Below are 11,545 nucleotides of genomic sequence, written 5' to 3' on the forward strand. Positions count from 1 at the left end.
TCCTGCAGACAAAACGGGATGTGGCTATACGAGCCTAGCGGAATAAGGCTGAACCGGTGAATGCCAACTGCTGCTTGTTTATGTGGTTGATTCAGTTTGCGAATGTTCAGCATTGTTATAATTAGTAGCGAAATCCATAGATTCAGACTATCAGAGTGGAAATAAATGACTAACAGGTAAGAAAGATTATGTACAGGGCTATTACAAATGATTGAAGCGATTTCATAAATTCACTGTAGCTCCATTCATTGACATATGGTCACGACACACTACAGGTACGTAGAAAAACTCATAAAGTTTTGTTTGGCTGAAGCCGCACTTCAGGTTTCTGCCGACAGAGCACTCGAGAGTGCAGTGAGACAAAATGGCAACAGGAGCCGAGAAAGCATATGTCGTGCTTGAAATGCACTCACATCAGTCAGTCATAACAGTGCAACGACACTTCAGGACGAAGTTTAACAAAGATCCACCAACTGCTAACTGCATTCGGCGATGGTATGCGCAGTTTAAAGCTTTTGGATGCCTCTGTAAGGGGAAATCAACGGGTCGGCCTGCAGTGAGCGAAGAAACGGTTGAACGCGTGCGGGCAAGTTTCACGCGTAGCCCGCGGAAGTCGATGAATAAAGCAAGCAGGGAGCTAAACGTACCACAGCCGACGGTTTGGAAAATCTTACGGAAAAGGCTAAAGCAGAAGCCTTACCGTTTACAATTGCTACAAGCCCTGACACCCAATGACAAAGTCAAACGCTTTGAATTTTCGGCGCTGTTGCAACAGCTCATGGAAGAGGATGCGTTCAGTGCGAAACTTGTTTTCAGTGATGAAGCAACATTTTTTCTTAATGGTGAAGTGAACAGACCCAATGTGCGAATCTGGGCGGTAGAGAATCCTCACGCATTCGTGTAGCAAATTCACAATTCAGCAAAAGTTAACGTGTTTTGTGCAATCTCACGGTTTAAAGTTTACGGCCCCTTTTTCTTCTGCGAAAAAAACATTACAGGACACGTGTATCTGGACATGCTTGAAAATTGGCTCATGCCACAACTGGAGACCGACAGCGCCGACTTCATCTTTCAACAGGATGGTGCTCCAGCGCACTTCTCAAACAGGAGATTGGAAAACCGATGGATCGGTCATGGTGGAGATCATGATCAGCAATTTATGTCATGGCCTCCACGCTCTCCCGACTTAACCCCATGCGATTTCTTTCTGTGGGGTTATGTGAAAGATTCAGTGTTTAAACCTCCTCTACCAAGAAACGTGCCAGAACTGTGAGCTCGCATCAACGATGCTTTCGAACTCATTGATGGGGACATGCTGCGCCGAGTGTGGGAGGAACTTGATTATAGGCTTGATGTCTGCCGAATCACTAAAGGGGCACATATCGAACATTTGTGAATGCCTAAAAAAACTTTTTGAGTTTTTGTATGTGTGTGCAAAGCATTGTGAAAATATCTCAAATAATAAAGTTATTGTAGATCTGTGAAATCGCTTCAATCATTTGTAATAATCCTGTATTATCTTTTCGGTGTATCCAAGAAAGTGAAATTTTGGCAGAAATTTTTTGACCAGATCGCTACACTAGACAGGACCAGTTGTAGTCCCCGGCTAGCAGCCGCTTAAGTTCCATTCTGAGAGTAGTGCGGAAAACGCATTGTACGAACACGTAATAACGCCTAACCGGAGAATAATCGCTGGATAGCTAAACCGGTGATTGTGGCAGGGCTAGTGAAGTTAACCGGAGAATGAGTTTTGACAGTGGTAGGACTAGTTACAGAATTAGTGATGACAAGAAATGTTCAAATGTGTGTGAAATATTATGGGACTTAACTGCTAAGGTCATCAGTCCCTAAGCTTACACACTACTTAATCTAAATTATCCTAAGGACAAACACACACACCCATGCCCGAGGGAGGATTCGAACCTTCATCGGGACCAGCTGCACAGTCCATGACTGCAGCGCCCTAGACCGCTCGGCTAATCCCGCACTGCAGTGATAACAAGACTGTTTGTTAGAACAAGGAAGGAGAAGAAATGGGGACATCACACAAATTATGGAAGAATATGACGATTCCAAATTTATACAAAAATTTCGTTCTACTACTTTTTGGTCTCATGCAGGAGAAACTGGAGCGTATGAATGAAATGTGAAACTTATTTCCTAACGTAAAGCTTTTTGCTTATAGTAGGCCAAATAGGTATTTCGTGTTGGTACTTCATGAATTATATTTTGGTGTATTATAAATGATCACTATTGCCAAAACAGTCTCGCTTATTTGGAGTGTGTTACAATTGCTGCAATATTAGAAAGGCCTATTTTGTTTTCTCAAGCACACAGTGACCAAATAGACGTAATCAGATCAAGAAACCACACCAGTCTTGGGTACTATTTGTATTAGCAGCTTTTTCAGTATTAGACGACGACATTTTTATTTTTCATGTAGCAAAACGTTTGACAATAAGGTAATAGTCCTTTTGCAGAAAGGAAAGCACGCCATGTAAAGCTGTAGCAAGATTAGAGAGAAAAATTGCTAGGACCTAAGGATTGAAGAAATGTGTACTGTCTTGCCTGTCCCTTGTCTTTACTGGGTTTAGTTGTCCTATATTTAATTTTATGTCACACAGAAGAGCAAGTTATTAGCTAATAGGCAATAAAGAGTCCAGTTTTTCTAAAGAGCTCTTGTTCTCCTGGTTACAAATTATCGCATCCAGTCTTAACTGCGAGGGCTTTTTTTTTACCAAAAAAAAAAAAAAAAAAGGAAAGAAAAAAAGAAAAGAGGGCAGGATGTCAAACCGGCCGACTGGGAGCAGGAGAGGCACTACAGGACATTTTAATTTCAATTGTCCTGAAATAGTTTGATGGCATCCATTACAAAATATATACAACCTTTGAGTTCCACGGAGCGAAATACAGTGACTTGTGGTATAACAATGTTGTTTGAAGATGCGTGGCACTGCACTGCACTGAACACTTAAGACCAAATAACGTGTCTTACATTTACTCGAAGATGTATCTTTTATGTATCGGACTCTTCAGAAAATGTGAGCTACAAAATGAACTTATTTTTGCGAATTTCTGTGGCTGGGAGCTATCAAGTGAATTAAAATACATTCACATAATTACAGAAGGCTAAAATATGTTACTAGTTTCAGATTTTATTTTATTTCCACCATTCTGACAGTCAAGCATTAATCACCTTGCAGAATAGTGAAGTTATTTTTGTCGGTTTGATAAATAAATTTGGCTTTTATTAAGCTTTTCTGCTGAGGCAGTCAATTTATTCCACACTATTGGCTAGTTTCAACTGTTTGCTGCATTTCAGGTGCACGTTTTCAACTTCTAGCACGTATGGCATTACGCCATAATAAAGAACCAAGCATGAGATAATACAGTACTGGCACTCCAAGAAAATTTACGTCCCGAAAATCACACTGAAAAGCTTCATATCTGGTTGAGGCCTACGTCATTGGGAATCTGGACATACGAATGTGCACTGTAAGGCGAACTATGCATTTTAGTATGGTTCATGAAATTCCGACGCTCTTGGATTATCCTCTAATGTCTTGTTTCTTTTATGACATAATGTAAGATCTTTTAATGTTTTACTCGTACGAACATACGAGCTTCGTACGTCACTGTAGCTGTGCAAGCGCAGTGATGCCTTTTATCTGGTGCTCTCTGGCAACTGCTGAAATGAATCTATTTCTAACAGGTCACGGGAAAACATTGCGAATTGTTGTTCGGAAAGCGTTATTTTCAAAATCAATTTCCTTTTATGAAAGATGAACTATGTGCGCGAATGTACGATGAATTTCTTAAATCATCAGTGTTTGGTCTTTTAAAAATCAGCTCTTTGATGACGAGCCATTTAGAAGAATTTTGAGCCCAGAAGATCAGAGATTTATGTCGGTATTAAGTTTTGCTGGCATGTTTCTGTGATGTATCTCAAAGTGTAACATGCACTAAACAGATCAACATTATATGTGAAAGCTTAGCTTCTCTTGTAGCTTATTAATCTTAGAGACAAATATTATATGTGAAAGCTTTGCTTTTCATGTAGCAACACTATGTATATTAATTTAAACCATTAACTTTTCCTGTTGGTGGAATTGGAATTTATACTTTCGTAATACGAAAATATGCAGCGTACATGTTGCTGCACATCAAAGATCTTTCCAAAACGTGTTTTTTCGTCCTGAGTATCGTTTTCTGAAGTGCCAGGAAATTCTACGCTGCTGTATAAAACCATATCCTATCAAAGGATACGTTTTACAGTTCCGAAGGAAGGTATGCTGCCACTTAACATGGCAAAAATGTATTTTTAACCGAGAGATCCGGGAAAAATCTGGGAATTTTTTTTCCTTGTCCGCGTATACACCCTTTACATAATTCAGAGAAGCTGATGTAGGTGGGAGGGTCCAGGTGACACATGTTGTGAAGTGGCCATTGGAATTGATCGTGTTGTGCTCAGCAGCACGTTTGCCACTGCTCTTGGCCACAGTCTTAGTGGTCACCATTCATTTGGATGGACAGCTGCTTGGTGGTATTGCTAGCAAGAAAAGGTGCACAAAAATTATGGCAGAGCTGATGTACCACCTTCACAGTTGGCCCTGTCTTTGACAGGGCAAGATAGTCCTATGTCAGGACTCTAGTAGGATATTATGGGTGGATGTTTTGGATAGATATTGCAATATTGCACGTTGGGCTTCCACCAAGGTAGGGCCCATCCAGCAAGGGCTAAGGAGTAAGGATGGACTAGGATATTTTGTAGATTGAGTGGTTTGTGTAATACCGTTTTGCTGTAACAAAATAAATTAATACTGTGGAGCTTCTAAAACTTTGTCCTTTTAATTTATAAACCCAGCAAAGTATCTCTCAAGTTATCCCAGAGAAATGTGATCCTGTATAAAATCACAAACAGAAGACATCAGAAGGAAAAGAAAAGCAAACATTTGAAATCCATTTTCAAAATTTGTCTGGTGGTGATCTTCTTATACTACATTGTTACTGTTCATTATTAAATTTTCAGATGTGGCATAAGAAAAAAGTTCATCTAATGTAGAAAAGTGATTGAAACTGTTAAAGATTGGCAGAGTACCTATTATGTGCCCCTTCTTAGATAACGTTTATTGTGAATGCTGTGTAGTAATTGCCCCACCAAGTGTTTATAAAAAGACTGTGTAGGCTAAACACATTTATAAAAGAGAAAAAAGTAACAGATGTTAAAAGTAATTTAGTAGACTCTAATATTTTCAGCATGGTCTCATTAAACCATTGCATGTGCAAAAGTAGGCCCTACATGGTCTTCTCCTTCCTTTGTGTGAAATATAATTTGATACTAAATGTTGCTGGCTTGAGTGAGTGATAAAGAAATGGCTTCATTTTCATTAGTGATTGCCTACAAGAAGTACTTTTTAACACTTCTTTGCTTGTAATGAATTACTACTATTTTCTAGTTACTTCTGTTAGATAGTGGTTGTATTATTGCCTCCCATTTTACGGCACTATTTTGCTTCTAATATGAGCTACGTGCAATTTCACAAGTTAATATCTTGCATTCTTTTTCAGGAGGGAAGATTACTGGGCTGGTAATGAAACAGCTGAAAGAAATATGGATTGAAAGTGATTTCAACATGTCCCCAGAAGATTTACTGGCTCAGATACCAGCTATTGCCAATACACTAGGAATTGACATAAAAAGATAAAATGAGCAGTAATAAAGATACTTATTTCGATTTATTAAAAGAATAACTGTCCCATTCTTGTAAACAATTTTATACTGTAACAAACAAACTATGTGCAAAATGTTACTGCAAAGCAATAGTGGGGCAGCAGCAAGACACTGGATTCACTCTTAAAGCTCAGATCTCTAACTGACCATCCAGATTTAGGTTTTCTGTATTGTCCTCAGTCTCCTAATTAAAATGTTGTATTGATTCTTTTGGAATGGGTGCTCCATCCTTGTCCTGGCCTAGCTAGTTTTCCATCTCTAATGACCTCGTTCTTGAAGAGATGTTAAACCCTTATCTCCTTTCCTCCTTTTTATAATGCTACAGCAGCCTATTTCCAATTGTCATATAAGCTCAAATTAGAATGTGATCATATGCACTCCATGGATCAATAAAAACTGGTTCAAGTTACATATTCAGAAATAGGTTTGCTGACTCAGTCACCATAAAAATTATTTTTTCAACAAATTAAAATTTGTGTGCCAGACCAGGCAGCATAGTATCAATACACTATCCAGGCATGCGTTATGGACTAGCTCAAAGATTAAAAAATATGAAATAGGAAAAAAGGCACATTGAAACCTTGAATCAGTCCATTGGCACAGATAGTGCAGTTGTTAGTTTAAAATGAATATGGATGAAGATAGTGAAAATCTGGCTGTCAAGATGACACTCAACTATTCAACAGAGAAAAAGCTACACCCCATGGTGTATTTGAGTTTACCAAAATGCTATTTGGATTTAGTAATGCAGTAATTGATGGATGAGGTAACACATGAGATACCATTTTACTACATATACATGGACAATATTATTGTCATGTCACACAAAGAGGCAGATATCTTGACCACCTTTGGCAGATATTTACGCAGCTTGCTCATTAATCCACCAAAATGTGTCACAAGAGTAACAGAAATACCGTTTCTGGGATACTCAACCAGTGGGCAAGAAGTATGCCCACTGCAAAATAGAGCCATTACCACATTTCCAGAGCCTTTTACAATATGTAAGCTAAGGGGTTTCTATGGCAATCATCTTCCAAAGAAGATTGCTGCCTGTCTCAATGCAGTTCTTAAAAGTTCTCCAAAACCAGGAGATACACATAGGAGTACAAGCATTCTTCAGAAATTAGCACCACCCAAGGTGTGACATCTAGACTGTATGATACAGTTCACTACTGATATCAGTTAGTTAGTTGTGTGCAGAATGTGCCAGCAGGTGACCCTTACCACATTGAGACAACTATTTAAAAAATATATTTTTGAAGCTCTTGAGAGTGCACAGAAGATTGATGAATTAAAATTGTGACTTGTTTCTTCGTCCATTTTGAAACTTCAGCACATCAGCATACCAACTGCTAATGCAAGGCAGTATTGTGATATCTCAGCACTGAATGCACAACTCTTTGTTACGGCTGAGTTTCAGCATTGTACTGTACATACAGTCAGTCAACAGTGCATTTGTTTGGCAAAGATATAAAAGGATAAAAATTTCATCTGGCAGTCCGTCACATGTCAGTAAAATTAAATTAGTCATCATGGTGCCTCTGGTTTTTACATAGGCCAGAAGCACTCTTGATGAAAGATGCAACAACTCACACCACAGCCAAAACTCTCTTTTGTGAGGGATGGATCACAATTCGGTGTGCCAATACTTGTAACAACACATCTAAATTGGCAATTCTAGTTTCATCAGTTGACGGTACTAGGAACACTTAAGGAAATAACAGATTTTGGGCTTTGCCAACGATCTTTCAGCAAATAGACTAGTAGAGCACTTATATTTTCCGCTGAGGCCATCTCTCAGGTGCCGTGTATCTAAAATCTGTACAAAGACCGTACCAATTATCCTGCTTTCCATGCTGACCACCTTCAAAGACAATCAGAATGCAACAAACACAGAGTCTGTCTATGAACAAATGTCGAGTCTATCAGGAGAAGTTCTTAATATCATTCCCAGTATTGAAGAATCTGACTTTGTACAATGGTTAAATACACAAATCCACAGGTTTCAACCTTTAGGACCCAAGGAACAGGGTGCCAACTTGCCCACTTTTAGCTTATTTTCCAAGACTTGGAATCAAGTGGAGGTGTCACGATGTGATACAGAAATTATTACAGCCACAATATGCTTGCCTCTTTAAAGTCTTGCCTATCACAATCTCAATCAGCAGGTTAAAATCACTCTTCCCAATCACCAGTGGCTTCTCTGTTTTACCTAACACTGTGTCCACATAGCAGTATTGTGAGTCTTTCCTTGGGCATTGTCCCGCCAATGCACTTTTCTCCATGCTAGAGATTTTGTAGGCAGTGTGTGATAAAACAGTCCCATTTCATTGACTTTGAACACTTGTTTTGGGTCATGATTCCCAATTAGATTGCTAAACTTTCCTGCACATCCTTCACTTCCCCACACACTTCATTCTATACATTGTTGTGTCTACTTGTAAACTGTCCAGCCATCTTGTGAATGCCTTAAAACTCCAAATTTCCAAGCCCTTTAGCGGCTTTGAGTCTCACAGTGCAACATGGATTCAGACAAAGATAAGTCTTTTGCCCTCGCATTTATGAACCATTCCCCACTACGTAGTTAATGTCTTCATTTGTAATCTTCCTCGCCTTATCCCCTTATCTTATCCTTGTTTCTTAAAGTTTCTTAAATTTGTGATTTACCATATTTGAAATGCAACATTACTTAAAGCGCAGAGTGTTTGTCTTTCTCACGTGGCCTGTGGCGTGAGTGCCCTTTGTCCTGGCTGTACAGCTTATTAAAATTTACAGATGCACAGCCTCATTGCAGGCATGTTAGCATATTATTTTTGACCTAAAAATGACACATGCTCCATAAACTTAAAATTATGCGATAATGTGAATAAAAGTCTGATTTCAATAACCAACGTTAGTCTTTAAGAGGAGGATAAACCACAATATGTAGCTGAATAACTAAAAAAAAGATGGCTTAACAAATTGTGGAGTAAATCTCTTAGCAAACTAAAAACAGAACAAAAAAATAAAAAATATATATATATAGCAAGAGGTAGACTCACATTAGGGAGAAGTAGGGCTCAAATCTCTCATAGATACACTGATTTATGATCTCCCTGAGTCATTTCAAATGATTGTTTCTCCAACAAGGTTGAGTTGATTTTCCTACTCTGCCCTGTCCAGTTAGGCTAAAACACTGTGTCTGATATTACACTCAATTCTACTCCATCTTCCATCTGCGCCAGTGTGGGCTCATGGCAGAAATGCAACAGACATTAACAATCTGCAAACAACCTGTGGAAAAGGACAGAACTGCCAGAGTATAGCAGAAGTATCTGTAGATGCTTTTCAGCTTTTAAGAGACTTAATATCAGGCTGGACTATGAAGTGTCCATGGGGAAATTATGTGTAAACTCATCTGTGGTGCACAAGGAAAGGGGCAGCAGCACACATTCACAGGGCTCAAGGAAAGATGCAACACCTCATGCTAACGTGTATACAGCAGTAAAGTAAACTTTAATATGAAGTTTGTTTTAAGGGCTAATCACTTCACATGATGTATATATGTCACTATCATGACACAATAAAAATACAAGAGTGTTTTGCTATACATACATTAGTTTATCATGACACAATAAAAATACAAGAGTATTTTGCTAAACATACATTAGTTGTCATATTTTGTATGTGTTGGTATAAAATTTTAATTGCCCTGGTCATAGAGTGGTGGAGAGGCACAGTCACAGTCCAAAATAAAATTAAGTTTGTTTCCTGCACAACATCAGAGTCCCCAATATGGCACTAAAATTTGAGTTTAAAGGAACAAAACACTGAGGATTTATGGATCATTGTCAAGGTAAGCAAGTACAACCTTATCCTCAGACGAGTCTATTGCTGAAAGCTCAACTTTGCATACAGCGTCACCTGGTGGCACAATCATTGCAACATCACAAGCTCCTTTACCTCCCACAAGCTGTCCAGATCATTGTTGAATCATGTAACATGGTTATACATATTCTACAGAATTACAAATATATATTTTTGTCTAATTGAGTTTGCATTCCATGCATGTGTATCACTAATCCTGTGGGGCAGCTCAAATGTTGTGTATAATATCAGCTCACATACCTGCTTTTGTAATTTATCATAGGTTTTCTGCTGGGTAGATTACTTTTTTCTGTGGGAACATTTGGTAGAGTGACTTTGTCGTCTTCAGGTTGTTGTTGTTGTTGTTGTTGGTTGCTGTTGAATGATGCCAAAAGACAATGGCAGGCACTAGACTTGACTTGTGTAGAACCCCAAGGGATAATTGTGAACTACATCACTGACAGCTACCAGTAAGTTCTGAAATGATATTGTCAAACAAGCGTTTGAGTATCTCCAGCAGTTTTTGGCTTTCACATAGCTGATTTTCTAAAGTGAAAAAAGAGAAAGTGTGAGAAGTGCATACGAAACAGTTGAATGAAGAGGTGACATAACAGTTTTCAACCTTATATCCGCTTTCAATATGTTCATTATGATGGTGGTCAGTTTACCATCCATAATATGCATCAACTAATTACACCCTCCTTTGAAAGATACAGCTGTAAAACATAACAACTGCAAAATGTTATTGTTATTAGATCTTACATCATCAACTATTAAGTGTTCTGTGAGATAAACAGAAATCCAGTGATATTCTTTGTTCTAAACCTAAGTTGTTTCAACTTTACAACAAAAACTTTCATTTATTGTAATATACATACAGATCATTATACTCATCTCCATATGAACATGGTGGAATGAGACACTTTAGTCTTAAGACTTCAGGTAACAGGTTGTCTGGTACACTAGGTGTACTTGTGTAGTTATCCAACCGAAACTTTAAGTTAGTAACAAATTATCAACCTTAATTCTCTTTAATATATTTGTTCAATAATCTCCATTCTTTCCTTTGAAGTTACTGTCCATCAATTTCACCAATGAGGGGTGTTCAAAAGAAAAGATATGAAACAACACTAGGTATAATTGAGTTATTTTTTCAAAAGTAATCACCAGAAACCTGAACACAACTATCCCACTGTTTCACAAGCTGAAGGACTCCCTGTTCTCCCAGAATTCCTGTGGTTGTGACAGGAGCCAGTCCTCCGCTGTGTCCAATTCATCATCAGAGTTAAAGCACTTACCTTTGAGACAAACAGTGGAAATACCAGGATGGAATGTAACAATATTCTGAGAAGGAATGTTGCTACTCACCATATAGTGGAGATGCCGAGTCACAGATAGGCACAACAAAAAGATTTTCACACTTAAAATGTGTGTGTGTGTGTGTGTGTGTGTGTTTGTGTGTGTGTGTGTGTGTGTGTGTGTGTTTATTGTTGACAAAGGCCATTGGCCGAAAGCTTTAAATGTGAAAACCTCTTTGTTGTGCCTATCTGCGACAAAGCATCTCTGCTATATGGGAGTAGCAGCTTTCCTTCTCAGAAGACAGTTTTTTAGTGGACCAAATACATGGAAGTTGCGGGGCAAGATGTCCAGGCTGTAGGGTGGATGCTCAAATTACTTCCACTTGAACTTCGTCATTACAGTTTGCGTGGCCTTGGAGGCGTGGACGCACTTGATTATGAAGCAGAATCACTCCTTCAGTGATGGACTTTCATAGGCTATGGAGTGTTCCACAGTACACATCATTGTTAATGGTTTGTCTGTGCTTGAAGAATTTAATGTGTATCTTACCTCAGACGTCGAAAAAGACGGTGAGCATGTAGGGGGGTGACAATGCTACATTCACATCCCTGAATGTCTCATTATGTTATCTCAAGATGGCATATGCAAATTTCATCTGGTCTGGTT

At 38.7% G+C, this 11,545-nt stretch overlaps 1 protein-coding gene across 3 annotated transcripts in view; it reads left to right on the top strand.

Annotated features, from left to right (window-relative positions):
- The window catches only part of LOC126481140 (CCA tRNA nucleotidyltransferase 1, mitochondrial), a 60,083-nt gene extending 54,136 nt beyond the window's left edge, over positions 1 to 5,947 (top strand). For all 3 annotated transcript variants that reach the window (XM_050104692.1, XM_050104694.1, XM_050104693.1), the window contains exon 10: positions 5,569 to 5,947. In XM_050104692.1, the coding sequence (XP_049960649.1) occupies positions 5,569 to 5,705 (137 nt within the window). In that variant the 3' untranslated portion in view covers positions 5,706 to 5,947. The remainder of the gene's footprint in view (positions 1 to 5,568) is intronic.
- The last annotated feature ends 5,598 nt before the right edge of the window (positions 5,948 to 11,545 follow it).

Source organism: Schistocerca serialis, chromosome 5, assembly GCF_023864345.2.
Source record: "Schistocerca serialis cubense isolate TAMUIC-IGC-003099 chromosome 5, iqSchSeri2.2, whole genome shotgun sequence".
In the NCBI taxonomy this organism is placed as follows: Eukaryota; Metazoa; Arthropoda; class Insecta; order Orthoptera; family Acrididae; genus Schistocerca; species Schistocerca serialis.